Source organism: Leopardus geoffroyi, chromosome A3 (assembly GCF_018350155.1).
Source record: "Leopardus geoffroyi isolate Oge1 chromosome A3, O.geoffroyi_Oge1_pat1.0, whole genome shotgun sequence".
Lineage (NCBI taxonomy): Eukaryota > Metazoa > Chordata > Mammalia > Carnivora > Felidae > Leopardus > Leopardus geoffroyi.
The window spans coordinates 67,055,551-67,074,254 of record NC_059336.1 but is presented as its reverse complement, the minus strand read 5'-3'; the positions used below and the strand labels follow the sequence as shown (position 1 = coordinate 67,074,254).

At 51.7% G+C, this 18,704-nt stretch overlaps 1 protein-coding gene across 1 annotated transcript in view; it reads left to right on the top strand.

Moving 5' to 3' along the window:
* Positions 1 to 3,529: 3,529 nt before the first annotated feature.
* Positions 3,530 to 18,704, top strand: part of KCNK12 (potassium two pore domain channel subfamily K member 12) — a 50,433-nt gene continuing 35,258 nt past the window's right edge. Inside the window, exon 1 of the mRNA XM_045445972.1 lies at positions 3,530 to 4,529. Coding sequence (XP_045301928.1) covers positions 4,139 to 4,529 — 391 coding nt within the window. The 5' untranslated portion in view covers positions 3,530 to 4,138. The remainder of the gene's footprint in view (positions 4,530 to 18,704) is intronic.

The window sequence follows — 18,704 nt, the reverse complement described above, 5'->3', positions numbered from 1 at the left end:
ATGCACCCATTTAAAATATACAATTTGATGCTTTTTAGTATATTCTCATAACTGTGTAATCATCACCACAATTTTAGAATATTTTTATAACCCTCAAGGAAACTCCTATACTCATTAGCAGTCACTCCTATTCCTCCTCAATTCCTTGGCTTTAAGCAACCACTAAGTTACTTCTATCTTTATGGATTCTCCTATTCTGGACATTTCTTATAAATGAGATCATACAATGCATCATCTTTTGTGACTGGCATCTTAATACTTAATACTCTCAAGATCCATTCATGTTGTAGCATGTGTTCAGTACTTCATTCCTTTTTATGCTTGAATATATCATTGTATGGATATATCCCAGTGTACTTATCCATTCATAAGTTGATGGACACTTATGAACTTGATGGGTTGTTTCCACTTTTTGGCTATTATTGATAATACTGCTATGAACATTCACTGACAAGCTTTTGTGTGGATATATCTTTTCACTGATCTTGGATATATACATAGAGTAGAGTTGCCAATTGGGTGCAGTTGACCTTTCCCAATTTTCCTGGTTTACATTCCTGTCATTGTGTTTTCTTTTACAAATGGCAGCAATAGAGAAAAAGAGAAGACCTGTGCCCATCCAGATGTCTTATTTGAAGTTCTTGAGGGCATAGCAGAATCAAATGATCTTAGGATTGAAATGATGGCATCAAAGTGATTGGGTCAAAATATCCTACAAAGGAAAATTTTTCTGGAAAAAAGTTCTAACCTGAGCTGAGCTGTATATTTGAAGAGCTGGAGAGGAGGAGAAAGAAGATGGCACTCTGGCAGGGGCCACAGCATTAGCAAAGGCCTGATGACTGGGCTGAGTATGGAGCACTTGGGGGATAAGCAAGATGTAGTAGAAAGGGAGCCTGGAATGATTTCCTGGGAATCATATCATGAAGGGTTTGAATAGCAGGGTTTTAATATCTTTGGGGGACCATGGAAGACTGTGGTCTAGGGACATTAGTGAAGTGATCAGATCAAATGGCATGGGCACAGCAATGACTGGCAGATGCAGGCAAGATGGAGCTAAAAAGGGAGACATCTGAGATAGCAAGTCTTCATCCCTAGGAGGCTCTTGCAGTAATTCAGGGCCAAGGTGAAGGCTTTGAGGATAGCCAGCTGGAAATCAGTGACTTAAATATTGATTCAGTGGGCAAAGTGGCATTCATTATGGGGCTGGTCCCTCAAAGGACCCGTGCCTATGTGCAGGGAACTCATCATTTTCCTATTATATAAATTGATTAGATCATTCAGAGCTGAGACTGATGCCAGGGGTTTGCTGCTAATCAAGCTAGAATAACAAGCTGGAGGACAAGGCAGGCCCTTTGCCAACTGGGCAAGGAGCTGGTCCAGAGGCACAGAACACTGCAGCAAAGCACTCTGTCCCTGCCCTGGGATTCTGGGCAAAGAAAGGCCCTGAGGTCTGGCAATGCCCTTCAGCTGCCTCTAGAGGCTTCTAGGGCCGACTCCTGGAATGATACTTCTCAGCCCTGAGTATCTGTCAGATACTTCGGTCAAGTGGAACCCAGCCCTGAAGGCCTATGGCTGGGCTGTCCCCCCTGCCTTCAGGAATTTGTAGAGATGGGAGTATCATAGGGAAGACAGAACAAGTTGGGGCAACACCAGTGGAGAGCCCAAGGGAGGCAAAGCCTTGGAAAAAGAGTAATTGAAGGGCATTTTGCAAATAAAGCAATAGTCTGCGAAGGCAATAATCTGTGTTTGCTTAAGTCTCCCGCTATGAGATTCTCCCCTTCACGCAAAGATTCCCCTGCCCCTTTCTAATAAGATCATCGCAAAACATGACACGTGCCACCCACAGCCAGAAAGCCTAATTCTGACTATGGTGATGGATCCTCTTCTCATCTGTCCCTCCCTAACACGGAGGGGAGTGCAGTTGGCTCCATCTACAAACTGGAACAGCATTTCTAGGAAGATCCAAGTCTCCAATGTGCCTGGTTTAAGCAAATCAACATCCCAAGTCAGATGCCTTTTAGCTTTCTGCCAGTTTTCCTGCTCCCCACCCACCTCCAGTCTCCATGTGGGGGCATGGGGTCAGAGGTACTTGGTTTCTAAGCAGGGGAATGCTCAGTGAGTGGACCGAGGCTCCTTCAGGAACCACTTTGAGCACCCGGACCCTGAGGGGTCGACGATGCTGCCACCACTTTTGGTCGACCTTAGCTCAGTGTTTTCTATTGTGGAGGCCAGATAGCTTGGGAAATGGGGTGGGGAAACAGTTCTGCATTTTGCCCCAGTTCACCCACCTAGGGTATTTAAATACAGTTACCATCATTGTTTTTATTTTCTGTATCTGCGTGGATTCATCATCGTCATCGGAAGGGGGCAGAGAAGGGGCTGGCTGCCTGAATAAGGTGGTGTTTCGTCCGTACCTAAGGTGTTCCTCACCACAGAACTTTGTGACCCTGGCCAAACCCGGACTGTGTTCGCAGAGAAGCTCCCGCGGTAGCGCGGAGCACCTGCTGTTTCCCGGGCGCGGCGGGACCAGGGGACGACGATTCCCCGCCCCCGCCACACTCAAAAGCACACCCTTTCCCCGCCCCCCACGCCGGCCTCCTGAGAGCCCTCTAGTGAGCTTCCTCTACCCTTCTACCCACCCCACCGCAGCCAGGTTCCTATCCAGACTCCCCGATCCTGGGCTAGAGGGGTAAGGGGGCTGGGTGGCAAAAGAAGACCCAGCAGCAGGGTGGGTTTGGACGCCTCCTCCTCCTCCGGTGGCACCTCGATCCCCTGACTCCTCCCCTGTCTCTGTTCCGCAGCGTCCTCGCCCTGTCAGCACTCTGCTTCAGCAACTGTACCTGCCGCTGACTGGGGGAACACAGGAGAAGGAGAAAGGGAAACAGGGTTTGGGGAGCACCGCGCAGCAGGATGACGGGCCTCGCCCCGCGCTGCGGGCCCGGGCAGCCCTAGAGCCGCCCGCCCCCCGGCTGCCGCACCGATGCGCTGTCCGCGGTGCTGACGCCGGCCGCCTGCTAGGTTGGGAAGGGGAGGAGACTCCCTCACTCCCGGGTCTCCAAGAGCCGAGTGACCCCACCCCCATTCCTTCCCAGGCGGGATCATTTCTGCAAAGAAACCTTCAGAGACCTAGCGCTGCGGAAGGATCCAGGAAGAAGAGGGAACTTAAACTTCGGTTGCAGCCCAAGAACCGGGTGTCGGGGGATTCGCGTTGTGTGGCCCCCAACGCCCTGCGACCTCAGGGCACCACCAAGTTGAGCAAAGTTTGGCGGCAGCTTGGAGATAAGAAAGGGATTCCAAAGCCGAAGCTCAGGGAGGGGACGGACGGGGTTCCCCGACAGGGTGGTAGCCAGCACCGCAGCCTGGACACCTGCTTCGGTGCCCCGCATTTAATGCCGCCGGAACGACTGGGAGGCGTCGCAGCAGCCCAACTCCCCACCCCTTCCCTCCCATCCTTATCTCCCCCCCCCCCCCCGCCTTCAACACCCCGCCCCGGGCGCCGGTGACTCCGCCTCTCCGTGCCGGGCGGCTCTCCGGCTGGAGCTGGAAAGGGAGCGCTTCCCGGGACTCGGCTCGGTTCTGAGGCTCCGAAGCCGACGCCGCCGGCTCAGGCCCGGGGGTGGGAGCTGGACTGCCGGTGCAGCCTGAGCCTGGGAGCCGCCAAGCAGGGAACGCCTCATGGGACGACCCCAGGGGCTCTCTTCGTGCCCTGCTGCGGCGTCCCAGTCTTAGGCTCCCGGGTTCCCCAGCCCGCCCCGCCCGCAGCCCGCGGCCTGTCTGGAGAAGAGTATGAGGCCCGGGGCCCCGCGGACGCCGGCCACAGGGCGGCAGGGGCCTAGCTTCAGACCCCCGCGCCCGAGGGTGGCTGGTGAGGAGCCGCGGGAGCCGGCGAGGCGTCGGGGCGCGGAGAGGAGCGTCCCAGCCCGGGAACCCCAAGGGCCGCGGGACCCGTGTGCGGCCTGAGTGCCAAGGAGGAGGCGGAGGCGAGGCGCCCCGCCGTCCGGGCTCTGGGAGAAGCGGCAAGGGGCTCCGCGGCGGCCCCCGACCCCTGGCCACCATCCTCACGCTTCTGCTCCCGCGGGGGGGATGTCGCGGCCCGGGCCCCGAGCGCCGCCCCGGCCCTGGGGCTGAGCTCCGGACCATGTCCTCCCGCAGCCCCCGGCCCCCGCCCCGCCGCTGCCGCCGCCGCCTGCCGCGCCCCTCCTGCTGCTGCTGCTGCTGCCGACGCTCGCACCTCAACGAGGACACGGGTCGCTTCGTGCTGCTGGCGGCGCTCATCGGCCTCTACCTGGTGGCGGGCGCCACAGTCTTCTCGGCGCTCGAGAGCCCGGGCGAGGCGGAGGCGCGGGCGCGCTGGGGCGCCACGCTGCGCAACTTCAGCGCGGCGCACGGCGTGGCGGAGCCAGAGCTGCGCGCCTTCCTCCGGCACTACGAGGCCGCGCTGGCTGCCGGCGTCCGAGCAGACGCGCTGCGCCCGCGCTGGGACTTCCCTGGCGCCTTCTACTTCGTGGGCACAGTGGTATCCACCATAGGTGAGCAGCGCGCCCCGCGCGCGTCTTTCCTCTCCGCGCCTTTCACCTGCCACCCTTTCTACCGCTCGGCGGCTGGTCCGCGTCCCTGGGCTTCCCCCTTCCCTTCTAAGGCCCCACTGCCTAGTTTCATCTTGCCCTCACCCCTCCGCCGGTCCCCCTCCCCCTGACCCTTCTCTTTCTTAACTGGCTTTCGGCGCGGTAAGTGGCCTGGGAGACCCATCTCTGGCGCTCACCCAGCGGTGACTCGCCAGGCAGTACGGCCCAATGGGGAGAACCCTCACCCAGCCACTGGGCTGACCCGCGGCCGCCCGCGCGCTCTAGCGCTTCCCAGCTCCGTAACTTGACCTCTGTGCGCCTCAGTTTTCTCCTCTAAAAGGACTTGTGAGAATAAGCGTCTAGGGCCTTCTATTTCCTTCTATTTCTCACGCCCCCTGGGTCTGTTTCCTCATGCAGATGATTTGGGAAGCCCCCTTTCCCTCCACTTACCACGTTTTTATCTTTTTTTTTTTTTAATCTCTCTTTTCTTTCTTCTTTTCCACATGTTTTTCTTCAGCATCCTCTAGCCCTTTACCCTGGGGAGGACGAACACTTTCCTTGATCTCCTTCCCACCCGCTACACCTCCCCCTCCACCAAAGAAAAGCCCGTTAGACTCTGAGGCCAGGATTTCAGCGCTCTTATTCCGTCCGCCTTCCCAGTTGGATTTTCTCCCCCTTCTCCTTCCACCCGCTTCCCAGCTTCTCCTCCAATTTCTTGACCTCTCTCGTTACCTTGCCATCTTTTCCAACCAATAGTGGCACCAAGGGGTAACCGGGTGGGGTGGGGAGGGGGCAGTTTCTCCATACTTTTTATCATTCCTTCTTATGTTTGGTATAAACAGTTCACGGTTTCAGAACCACACAAAATATGATGTGTAAATACTCTTTCAAGCCCCCCACTTCTACTTTCACACCCCCACCCCCATCCCACCAGCCTTTCCTGTAGAGATCTTGGAGCCACTGGCTGCTCAGCACTACACCCCTTCCTTCTTTTTTCTTCTCCTGTCACCCACTTTCCCCATCCCCCCTTTCTGAAGATGCTGGGTGTCATGTGAAACAGACCTCCTCCTCAGTTACTACAGAGTGCAGAATAAATACAGGATTGCCACTTCGGTGAGATTTTGTGTGTGTGTGCTGTCCGCTCCTGCTTTGAGCTCCAGGGTGGGAGAGGGCATTTGGCTGGCCATATCACTAGTCACCCCAAGGCACTATCTCCTGGTGGTAGTTTTGGAGGAGAGGATTGGTTTCACTGGGTTGAGAAGTGAGGGATTGCATAGACACAACTTCCATGGGTAGGCTCTGGGCTGGTTTTGTATGCCAGCTCAGAGGTGGGCATAGACCAACTGGCCAGTGTAAGCCATCACAGATGGCTGCTGGGAGGCAGAGAAAGACTTCATCCATGTGCAGGATATGAGCAGCTTAGAGATGTCTCTCTGAGTGTATATGTATAGTCTACGAAAGGGCTTCCTTTCCTTCAATGATTTTTCATGTGTCATGCTTCATCTGATTATTTTAAATAGAAATGGCAAATATGGCCCAAGCCCAAAGCACACACAAATTTGGTAAAAATACCTTTTAAAAGCTATATCATGTTGTTATGGTGATTGAAGATATAAAATGACCCCCCTCAAAAAAATCCCCTTGTAAGAGCTGCATCAAGTTGCTATAGCAACTAGAGTTTTTTTTTTTTTTAAGTGCTTTAAAAGTACTAAGGATGCTTAGTCCTAGAGGATGACATCATGCACTCATAGCTCATTACTGATTTGTGCTCTTCCTCTTGGAAACACACCCTTTTGCTTTCTTCCACCTAGAGGCACACCTGTGCACATATTGGATGGCCACAGCATTTCTCTCCCGGTTACATGCTCTGGCTTCAGCTTCCTAATGGAACGTACACGCTAAAGGGAGAGGTGTTAGCAGTGTCCTCTTCCCCTACAGGGAGTGAGTCCATCCAGATGGGGCCCCATGCCAGTGACGTGTTGGTCTCTGTGCCCCTCGGATGAGCACCCATCAATTTCTTCATGCACTGCCCAGCCACAGCTTCTAAAGCTTCTCTCAGTCCTTGCACGAAATCAAGTCTGTGTGTTGGCAAATTGTTCCAAGCCCCAGCCTTTAAGCTACTGGCAGGAGTGGCTGTTCTTTAGTCAAGCAGAAAGGAACTCTGTTCTCTTTCTTGATTTGTGTTTTCAGATGTAGGCAAGCAGTGTAGGAGGGCTACAGTGAAGCATGTGGCTGTGTTACGAATGACCCAGCACATTGTTTCCAAAATCTGCTGCACGGAGACATTCATCTCTCAGGGGAGCTACACTCAGGGACAGGAACTAGCCTGTGGACAACTTAGCATTGAACTAGACCTTTGCAGGGATGCCAAGACAGCTACACGAGTAGCAGGGTCCACGTGCTGCCATGGCCTGGAGCACTGGTTCAAACTGGTCACTTCTGTCAGATAAGTTCTGCTGAATCCCAAAGTAGCATGGTTGTCATTTCAGCCTTCTCTTGCAAAATATACTTAGATGGGATGTAAGTAAAGGTCTACATACATCAGTTTCTCTTCGGCTTACATCGTTTCTTTCCCTTAAATGCCCTGAGTCTTCAGAGACAATTAGTATTGGTGCTTTTGTGGATTTAGCAGCTCAGGAAGCCACAGCTTGGTCCAAAATGGGCAGTCAGGATTCTCTGCCTGCCACCTCATCCAGTGAAGAGGAAAATTAGCATGCACTCCGTTTTCTCTTATCAGTGGATATCATGGTATAGATGGTCCATGCAACGGTGGGCATTCCTCTTTTGTGGTGCATGGACCCTGCTAAACGATTCATCTAGATGTTCATATGGACAAATCTTCCTTTATTTATTCTATAAACATTGATGTATTGTGTATGTCAGGCCCGGTGCTACGTTTTGAAAAGTTAAAGCTTATTCTATAAGACACAGGTTAAAGCATATTCCACAGCAGATGGATCATAGCATTTATGGGCAACATATCCTGGCTATTTTCACTAAAGACGATTAGAACAAGGAGGAGACCTGTAGTCCAGTCCCGTGTCCCGTGTGGTGCAAAGTTCTAAGGGAATTGTCTCAGGTCACAGTTAATTATATGTTCAGCTGGATCGAGAATCCATGTTGTGCAGTGTTTGGTCTACCAGTTTCATGCATACAAGTGGCGGACACCTTCTTGTTTGAGACTGAAGTATTTAATAACGGGTGTGGGGGGGGATGGTCTGACATCAGGGCAGGGCTGGGCAGGAGAACTGGTCTGTTGGTCAGGCTAAGAACTGATTAAGTCCAGAGAACACTTGAAGGATCAAACATATGTTAGAGGTCAGACAGATGAGAAGCATCTGGCAGGTCTAAGACAGCTGAGAAGGCAAGAGCCAATACCAAGAAGGTCAGAGACAGGTACTAACAAGTAGGAGACCTTCTGGTGTTTATCAGAATGGTACAAAGATGGAAACCACTTGCTTTCTGCCTTCTTTTGCCCCAGTGTGTGTGTGTGTGTGTGTGTGTGTGTGTGTGTGTGTGTGTGCACACACACACACACACACACACACACACACACACACACACATAGGGAAAGGGAAGAAGTGGCAGGAATGGGCCTTCAGCTAGAGGGAGACACACATGTGGCTGTATTTAGGGTTAGATGGAACACCATGATAACATGGAATATTTGTCTGGACATTTGGCTTGAACAGGGCCCCATACCAGAGCTAGGTAGTTTGCAGTGGTATAGACACATGTGTGTCCACATGGTACAGATCCAGTGGGAAAATTTGCCAGTGATTGTTCAGCAGTAGTTGAGGCTGTGTAGGAAGTCAGCCTGAATAGCTCAAGCAAAATACAAATCCACTTTGTGGTCTAAATTATTCATATTGATTGCTTACACTGAACTGAAACCCTGAGTAGTATTATTTCTTTCATTTATGCGATGTGACATATTCCTAAGGGGTTGAAATCAAGTTTGTTTTAATGTGAATGCATTCATTTATTCATTCCTCCATTTAACAAAATCCAAGACAAGTCTAGCTCATCGTAGATCCATGTGTGGCCTTTGGCAGATCATTATCTGCATCTCCTGTGATTACATGAACTCCTCCAGGTAAAGATGGCGGCTTGTGGTCTGTTCGCACTAAACAATATTCTTGGAGGCAGTGCTCTAGCTCAAAGATATTCAAGCCATCCAAAGGGTATTAATCCATCGTTTCACATCCTAAAGGATGTTTTACTGGTTTACTTTGAAAAGATTAAAAGGAAACTCTCTACTGGGGTTTTAATTATGCAACTGCTGTCAGATTTACACATAGGGAAGAACATATTTAAAAGTCTTTCTCAAATGGCAGCTTGATATAAACAGAAATATTTTTGCTTCCTTTTATTAGGTTTGCTGGCAGCGTACTTGAGCTATAAAGTTAAAACCACGCCGCTCTAGACGGGATGGTGTAGGTATAAGAGAGTTGTCACTGTTGACACTGCATAATTTAGCTTGCTACTTTCAGAATTAGGCACACTTAATTATTCAGCCGCGAGATTAGTAACAAGTCCTAAACTTTTTTCCTCTTTTTTTTCACATGGATTTTTAAAACTGTTTTCACTTCAAAGGAAACTAAGACATTATAAGACCGAAATGTCACCGCCACATTTACATTCGGTTTTCTTCTAACATGTATGTAATCCAACTGGAGGTGGTTCTGATCCCAGGAGGCAAATAACATTACCCAGAGGGAATGGAGCCCCTTTCCTCACTTATTTCCCCCATCAACTATTTTTTATTGAAAGATGGTGCTATGACAGCTTTGAAGGACCTTTAAGGAAACGCATTCTCATCCACACCCATCCGCAGCATCCAGCCCTGACCCCAGCACATGGTGGACACTCGATCATTATTTATTCAGTGAACAAGAGAGCAAATCACTCCTAATACAACTGTAGTTCTCTGGCACACCTTTCATAGGGAAAAGAAAGAGAACTGATCTGTGCTAAGTTGCTTCCCTTTTGTTAACATTTTATCATCAGTGTTGTTTCTAGGTTTCCACATAGCCTTCACATGCTAATTTTAGTGGGTACATAATATTCCATCTGGTTGATGTTCTATAATTTACTACCCCTATTGCTGGGAAGCCGGGTGGTTCCCTGTTTGGGGCTATTTTGAGTAATGCCACAGTGATCATCTTTATGCAGATGGCCTTTTCCTCCTATAATATCTCCTTGGGTTGAATTCTCAGTGGTGAAATTGCTGAGTCAGTGGATACTGCTGTCTTTGTGGCTTCTGTGGCCAGCCCGTTCCAAGTGAGGGACTGTCTGGTCTCCCCCAAGCTGAGCCTATACCTCTCCATGGCCTGACAGAGACCAGTTATCCAGCTGCTTGTTCCATGGAAACAGGCCACAGACTGCCACTTAGTTTTCTCCAGGATTGCATTCAGTCCCTGGGGCTGAGCCGCCCCTTGAACAAGTCTGTGGCTTCAGCATTTTTAGCCTCCATTGCTTTAATGAGAATTGCTTCCTTTGGGAAGTTCCAGGTGAATGAAGAATGGCAGGAAAGAGGAACAGATGGGAATAGCTGCCAGGCCATCAAAGACTGAGAGAGAGGGGTACCTGGAGCCTCTTCCCTCCTGTCCCCTGCACTCCTGGGGACCGTCTCCCACCACTCCTGGGCCGAGCCAGCTGAAGGAGAGCATTCTTCCCCTCAGCCCTGACTGGGCCACAGCCTGGAATGGCCCAAATTGTGCCACAGGAGCAAAGATCTACCCCTCAGGGATCCCAGCTAGACACTACCATAAAAGTCTCCCAAGCATTTAGACCATTTTGCCAACAAAAGCCAACAAGCCTCCCATTATAGAAAACAGACAGTAGCAAAGCTGCTCTGATTGGAGCCCTGCCCGTCAGGCCTACTCTTGGATGCCATGCTCTCCCCAAAAGCTTCTCCGAGGACCCCCTAGAGCTCCTCCAAGACCCGCCTGAAGAGGGCTAATTTAGCCTTGTTCATTTCACGTAAGGTTCAGAGAGGGGGAGAGGTTCCCAAGGTCACACAGTGGGTCAGGGGAACATTTAGCTGTACCTCAGGGAGAAAAGGGAAGAGCTTATAGAAAGGAGAATAGGACATCTCAGGAGCAGCCAAGTTAGTCAGGTGCCTTCGAGGTGTCCTCCAGGGAGAAGCTCCTACTCCATCTGAAGGTGGTCTGTGTTTGAAGGTGGGGTGTGGTGCCCCCAGCCCTGTCATCTACAATGGGACTCTCCTTGCCCCTGTATGGCCACCTCAGATTCAGAGGAGCTGAGAGACAGAGCAAAAAGCCACTGTGTTCCTGTGGTCACTCCTAGCCCGGGTCTTCCCCAGTCTTCTGACCCTCCCCTGGCTCCTGTCTAGTTCCACTCCCTTCCCCAGGGCCCAGGGCTGGGACAGGGGATGCCAGCCAGCAGACCGGAATGTGTGTGGGCTGAGGTGAGCACACTAGGCAGTCTCAAGCTCTGACTGCACTCAGGGGCAGGGGCAGGATTTCTGTGTAGGGAAGAGTCGGGAGGTGGAGGGGCTTGAGGCTATGAGGACATAGGACTTTCCATGGGATTGAGAAGAGCCTTTCACAGTACTAGGGGAGGTGCCAGGAGAGAGCAGAGAGAGAATCAAAACCCCCAGGCCCTCAGCCCAAGCCAGCCCTTGGCTGCCACCCTTGCTTTCAGGCTCTGCCCCAGGGAGTTTTGTCCTGAATCTGCCATTCCCAGGCCCGCCTCCAATCTAGCTGTTCCTCACGGCACTCTAGGCTGCCTCTGCTAGCCATCAGTGGTGATGGGGGAGGATGCTCTGGACCCTGTCTGTGAGTGTCACCCCTTCCCTGGGCTTGGCAACCCCAGCTCAGGACTAAGCTCCCAGCTCAGTAGCAGTCAGCGGTGACTGGTGTACCTGTGTCCTTGAAGGATCGAGCTGTGGGGGACCTGCTCTGCTTCCCCTAGATCCCAGAGGACTCACCCCCAGGTGAGCCCAGGATGGAGATGCCAGAATTTTATAATTTCAGGTTTTACTGTGTCTGGATACAGTATTGTTGTGCTCACAGTAATACATACTGCAGGGCAGGAAGGCAGAGTAGCACAGAGCAGTGCTTCTCAAACTATAAAGTACATGTGAATCTCTGGTTCTTGTCAACACGCAGGTGTCTGCCCAGTAGGTCTGGGGGAACCTGAGGCTCTGCATTCCTCGCGGGCTTTCAGTGACATCCATATCACTTGCCCCCAGGCTGCACCTCTACTAGCCAGGGTGTAGAGAAGCAGCAGTGAATCAGGGGCTGGCAGCTGAGACCCACCTCTGCCACTCACTGGCCCTGTGGCTTTGGACAGGACACATCACCTCCCACTACCTCAGTTTCTCCATTCCTAAAAGGAGGGAGTCCCTGCAGTCCCTGGGGTCCCTTCCAGCTCTGACGTTCTCACGTCTAGGAAGGTGATTTGCTCCCATTCTCCCAGTGCAGTATAATGTGGACTAAACACACCAGCTATGCAGCCTGCCGGCTTGACTTCTGGTCCCCGTTCTGCCACTTACAATCCATGGGCTCCTGGTGCGTAGATATACCTCTCCTCACCTGTGTTTCCTCTAGAAAGTGAGGATAATGATGGCTCCTGCCCCATGGAGTTACTTTAAGGACTGAGGGAGCTAGTCCGTGTGTGCAGTGCCTGGCAAGCCCTCAGGAACCATCAGCTGCCCAGAAGTGGCCCCATTGGCAAGTTGCCTCACTGCACAGGAGGGAAACTGAGGCAGTACTCACCCCCTGCAGCTCACCCACACACACCACCCTGTGCACAACCCTCTGGGTCCCAGCCACACCTGCAGCGTGGCATCTGCTGCCCTCTCATTGGCCACTGCCTCTGGGGTGTGTTGCTGTCCTGCACTGTTACATAACTGGCCTGGGAGGGTGCTTTTTAAAATGCATTTTATTTGGTTCCTCAACTAGAACGTCTTACTAATTCTTCACATGTGTGTGCTCTGGTAATCTTTTTAAAGAGCCTATTTAGGGAATAATTGAATGGATGATTGAGTGGTGGGTTAGACCAGTGTCTCCTGGTGCTTCTCTGTTCTCCACTCTCAGAATGGAGCCCTGGTGGGCCAACTGCTGCCCGAACCCCTGGTTTCCCAGGTGGGCTAGGGCCTCTTGGCAGTGTTCGGGCTTAGGGGGAGGTGATGGAGCTGAGAGCAGCAGAGGCAGAGGTGGCTGAAGTCAGGCCCTGCCATGCTTCTCTGAGATGGGACTGCAGGGGGAGGCCACTGGAGGACAGCACTGCAGTGAGTAGCCACCCTGTGGGCGGGAGCCAGGGTGTCGCTCCAGGTCCTCTTTACCCTGGGGCTACCTCAGTGCCCCTGATGGGCAGAGAAGCATTCCCAGTCAGAGGCCTCCTAGGGCAGGACAGGGGAGGCTGCAGGGGCTGCCACCATCTCCCCTCTCCAGACTCTACTGTGCCAGCACCCAGGGCCTCTGTTCTGGGGAGCAGGAGCGATAGCTGAAGCCTTATCACTCTCGCTGGTGGTCTCCCCCTCATGTCATGCTTGCCGGTTTACCATGCTTTCACCGGAAAACATGTTTACTCAGGAACCTTTCAAAAACCCAAGGACAGCAAAGAGGAAGCTATTATCCCATTTCACAGATGAAGAAATAGGCTCAGGGAGGTTAAGCGACTTGCTTGGGGTCACACAGCAAGTGCGTCATTGGCAGGATAGAAGATTCAGGACTCTTGACCACCCAGCATCCTCTCTGCTGCCCCTGAGCCCCTCATTACCACCGACAGGGAAGGATCACAGCCCGGTCTTCAGTCTGCTGGGAGGTGGGGGTGGAGGAGGAGAACATGAGGAGGTATCAGCAAGGGCTCAAGCACAATTTAAGGACTTGGATTTGGCTCTGCTGTGCTCCTCGCAAACCCAATGGCTTCAATGAACTAAGGGCTGCTTGTTTTCCATCGCTTACAACTGCTCCTCTCTGGGAGGGAGACTTCCGAGCAGATGAGAGAAGGTAGATAAGCTTTGTGCAGAGCTCACCAGAACTCTGGGAGCCTGTGTGGAAGGGAACTTTGTCCCAAGCTCCTGCTCAGAGAGGGGACCCCATGACTTGAGGGCCCTCAGCCTTGCACTTGGGCTAGCAGCAGTGGACACGGAGAGGTGAGGACAGAAAACCGAATAAGGACCAGAAGGTCCACACACCAGCCGGGAAAGTCTGGGGATGCAGCCAGCTCAGTTCCCAAGGGCCAGCTGGTTTACGAAAGGCTCTGCTCAAGGTCTTATCCTGGAGGCAAACGTGCCCAGATGTTAGGGGAGCACATGAAACCAAGGACCTGCCAATGCACCCCCCTTCTTAGCCACTCTTAACTTCTGGCCATCCCTCCCCTACTCCCCACCCCACTACACCCCAACCCTTCCCACTCACCCCCACCCCCAAACTATAGGCACTTTGAGCCTCCAGGCCATGGCTTTTGTTGTTCTCTTGACCTGCAATGCTCTTCCCTTTCTCTCCATTTTCTACCCAGTGAACTTGGTCCTCAAAGCCCAACTCAAATGGGGCCACTAGAGCGAGACCTTCTATGAAGTCCCTCTTACTGGCCCCAGACTTGTGGCAACTATTTGTCTCTATGGCAGTTTCCCTGGAAATAATGCAAGCTATATCAAAACTGTCACAGGACCCAGCACATAGGTGTCAGAAATTATTCTCCCTTTCTCTTCTTCCAGGCTAGGAGCTCTGTCTTAGTGGGGCTTGTCACTGCTACAGTTAACAATAATAGGCATGCACTGGATGACTACTATAAAGTGGGCACTGTATCTGGAGATGGATGGAGATAATTAAAGCAAAGAGACCATTTCTGTAAATCATGAAGCATAATGCTTGGCACAAAATAGGTGATTAATCAACATTTGTTGAATGGATGGAATGAATGAATGAGTGTTAGTAACTGACAACCTTGGACTACTGGACATAGTAATAAAAAACTTTTTTCTTAAATGCAAAAAGCTGGGCCCAGGCTGGGCTCCAGGAATCTCCCCCCTCCTCCCTCTCCCTCCCCACTCTGGAGCCAGAGGGACTGGCTATTCCCTGGCCTCTCCGCTGGGCCATTGGTTTAACGATCTCTCAGCGGCTGGCAGGTGTGCAGCAAGCAGCCAGCTCACTCTAGCGGGGCTTCCCCTGGCTGACAGTGCTGTCTCTGTGGCTGAGTCACCTTGGTCCTTTCCTCCCCTGCCTGGGGCCCTACACGATGCTTAGCATGAAACCACACCAGACGATTCTGAGACTCAGCCCCTGTTGCCCCAGGAGTGGTAGCGAAAGTTCAGTCCTAAACGAAGAAGCCAGACTTCTGGTCCCAGCTCTCTCACCGACCCTGATTCCCCATATGGCCTGGCCTTGGCCACAGCCCCTGGTCCCCAGCCCTAAGGAGACCCTGTTAAATTCTAGCCCTCAGCCTAGCAGTGCTACCTTCTCCCCATCCTGCCCAGGACACACCCCTTGGGAACCGGATATTGGTTCACAAATTGGACAGAAGTTTTCCCAGTAACTAAACACAATTGCACAAACTGGGAAAAACCATGCCCACCCACACAATCCAGCACCATCACAATGCCTCCAAAAATACTTGGGGAGCTTTTATTGGAATTGGGTGTCCCAGCTTTCTGGAAAGTTACAGTTGAGATAAACACAAACCCCAAATCACACTGTGTGTGACTTCTTCCTAATCCTTTCCAAATGGCCACCATCTCATTCCCTGCTGCCAAGTGTTCTGAATTCTGAGCTCCTCACACCAGGGCCTGCCAGAAATGCTGCAGAGACAGCCTGGGCCGAGAGGGAAAGGAACACATAAAACTCTGCCCATGTTGGGCTGGTTGGCCTTTCTTCGGAGGGCAGGGTGCATTTTGGAGACCATGCAGTTTTTGATGCCCGGATTCTATGTTTAAATTGAAGGTAAGGAAGGAAAGGTGGCAGGTGAGCCAGTGCTGGGGGAGGTCTGGAAGCCCCAGGCAGCAGGCAGGGAAGAGAACCCTGCCTTTGTCAGCGCCAATGACGAGGAAGCGCAGGGCCCTATCCTATCCTGCCAGTGCCCAGTCCTGCCAGCACCCGTGTCTTCCGATCTCTGCTGTGCCTCCCATTGGCCAGCACAGGGCTTGGCACATGGGAGGGGCTCCAGGAATATCTGTGGGATGAATGGCTGTGTGCAAGATTCTCAAGTCTACCTAGGCACCAGTTTAAGAAAAAGTAAAATATGAAAATCAGATGACGATTCGCCTTGTAAAAAAAAAACTTCAGTTTGCAGAGGGCTTTACCCCAGGGCTTCTAGAAGTAGACCCAGGCACTTCATTGTATTTAGAGTGAGGTGCAGCATGCAGCCAGTATATCAGGAACCCAGCAGCTGCATTAAGTCCCTTTTCCTGCCATCACCACCTACACACGAGCCTCAAATTCCTGAAGCAGCACAGTCCTTGATGGTGAGGGACCGTGGTCAAAATAGTGAGCACACATCTGGCCCAGTGAACATCTCAGAAGCAGGTGTGCCGAGAGCTGAAGTGGGTAGTGTGCCCTGTACCCACAGGGCAGCAGACTGGATTTCATGCCTGCCGTGCAGAAAGTGCCTTACAAACCTCCCTGACACACACCGTTCAGCAGGCGGGTGGCTGTTCACGTCTCTGTTGTCAGACTGAGAAAATCTGCATCACCAGGAGACAACGTGAGGGTGACACAGTGGTCAGGGAGAGAGCGAGGGCTCTGGTCTGGGGTTTGAACTTCAGCTCTGCTGTTCACTAGCCAGTCACCAGGGCACGTCTCCTGCTCGCTCACTGAGGAGGTCTTGATCACTGCCTTCCTCTGCACCCCTCTCCCGTCTTCTGAGTGTGACCCATCGAAACCCAGGGCGCATGGCCCTCGGCCATCTCATCTATAGAGATGCTCTTCTCTGTCCCACCCCACTCTACCTCTGTCTTTGCTATGACCAGGAACTGCACTACCTTCAAAGCTTTTGACTCCAAACATCTCTTCCTCTGACCACCTCCTTCTGTCATTCCAGCTCTCCTCCTCTATTGTCCCAGAACAATGATCCTGGGACCTCAGGACCTGCAGTGTCCTATTTCCTTAATTTTTTTTAACATTTTATTTTTGAGAGACAGAGCATGAGTGGGGGAGGGGCAGAGAGATAGAGGGAGACACAGAATCAGAAGCAGGCTCCAGGCTCTGAGCGGTCAGCACAGAGCCTGACACAGGGCTCGAACTCACAAACTGCGAGATCATGACCTGAGCCGAAGTTGGACGCTTAACCAACTGAGCCACCCAGGCATCCCCTTTAATTTTTTTTTAATGTTTATTTATTTTTGAAGGAGAGAGAGACAAAGTGTGAGTGGGGGAGGGGCAGAGAGAGAGGAAGACACAGAATACGAAGGAGGCTCCAGGCTCTGAGCTGTCAGCACAGAGCCCGACACGGGGCTTGAACCCACAAACCGCGAGATCACAACCTGAGCTGAAGTTGGACACTCAATCAACTGAGCTTCCCAGGTGCCACCACCCCCCCCGCCCCTTACTTCTTTTCCAATCCAGTTTAGATTTATTCCTTCTGCAAGGACCCTTAACTTCCTTGCCCTGCTCTCCATGTGCTATGCCCCTGTCTCCACTTGGCCACCATCAAAATGCCAGCTTTCCACCTATTCCTCACCTGCACCCAAGCAGCTGAATGTGGCTGGAGAAAACAGTGCCATCATGCTGGCCGATCTAACCTTCTGTTAGTGGCCCTGGGTACCAGGCCGGCCCTCCTACCACCTTCCTACGACGTCAGCTCACTGCTTATGTCCCTTCTTCCCACCTCCAGCCTCTCACACCCCTCACTCTGCTCACACTTCGCTGAGAAAATAAAAGCCACCAGAGACTCTCTTATCCTCACAATGCCAAATCCATGCATCACGTGGAACCATTTGCCCTGTTATGACAGCACATGAATTGTCCACTTTTAAATGCCTGTTTCACTAGGTTCCATCCCCTCCAACTTGCTCAAAGATTCTGTTCCTACAATTCCCACTCCCATGCATTTGTCAAAGTGTCCTCGATTAGTAGGCAAACATGCTGCATTTTCTCCCTTTTTTTTAAAGTTTATTTATGTATTTTGAGAGACAGAGAGGGTGAGCAGGGGAGGGGCAGAGAGAGAGAGGGAGAGAAGGAGAATCCCAAGCAGGATTCTGCACTGTCAGCACAGAGCCCGACGTGGGGCTCCAACTCATGAACCGTGAGATCATGACCTGAGCTGAAATCAAGAGTTGGACACTTAACTGCCTGAGCCACCCAGGTGCCCCTCTCCCTTCTTAGTAGACAACCCCCTTGACCCCTGCACTGTCCTCCAGCTACCTCATTTTTCTGCTCCCCTTCACAGGAAAACTTCTCAAAAGTGTAGCCAACCTCTCCCTTCCTCCCTTTCCTTCTCTTCTGGGTCCACATCAATCAAGAGGTTATCCCGCTTTTCCAGAGTCTGTACTTGCAAGATCCCCAGCAGCCTCCTTCTGCAAACCCAGTGATGGCTTCCCTGTTCTCAGCTTACTCAGCATCTTAGCAATATTAGACATGGCTGACCACCCTCCTTCTTGAAATCCTCTTTTCTCTTGGCTTCTGGGACACCATGCTCTCCTTTAGCTTCACTGGCTGCCTTCCTCAGTTTCCTCTGCTGGATCCCCTCCTCTGGCTGGCCTTTCAGTGTTGGAGAGCCCCATGTTCAGTCCTCAGACCCCTCTCTCTGCTCTCTCTTCAGATAATCGCATTTCACCTGTAGGGGAGGAAAAATCTTTTTTCTCTACCCTCTTATATTCAGTTCCTGGGGCCCTGCAAATTAAACTGGCAAAAGCCAGGTTAACAGGAGAAAGGGCTTATTATGTATGTATATGGAGGCCTTTTAAGGAAAGAATTGATACCCAAAGAAGCAGTTAGGCCAGGGTTTGATATACCAGCTTAATAAAGAGCTATAAATTGTGAAGCTGTAAATTGTGAAGACAAGGAAAAAAGGGTTTAAGCTTCTAGGAGTGATAAATTGTAGGAAAGGGAAACTTAAACTTAAGTGTTATTTTAGTAAGGTTTGTTATGCAGATTCAATCTCCTGCAGCATCAGTGTGATGTGAGTGTCTCTGGTGATTAAGAGCTCTTTTCTTTCTGGTGTGGTTGAGGG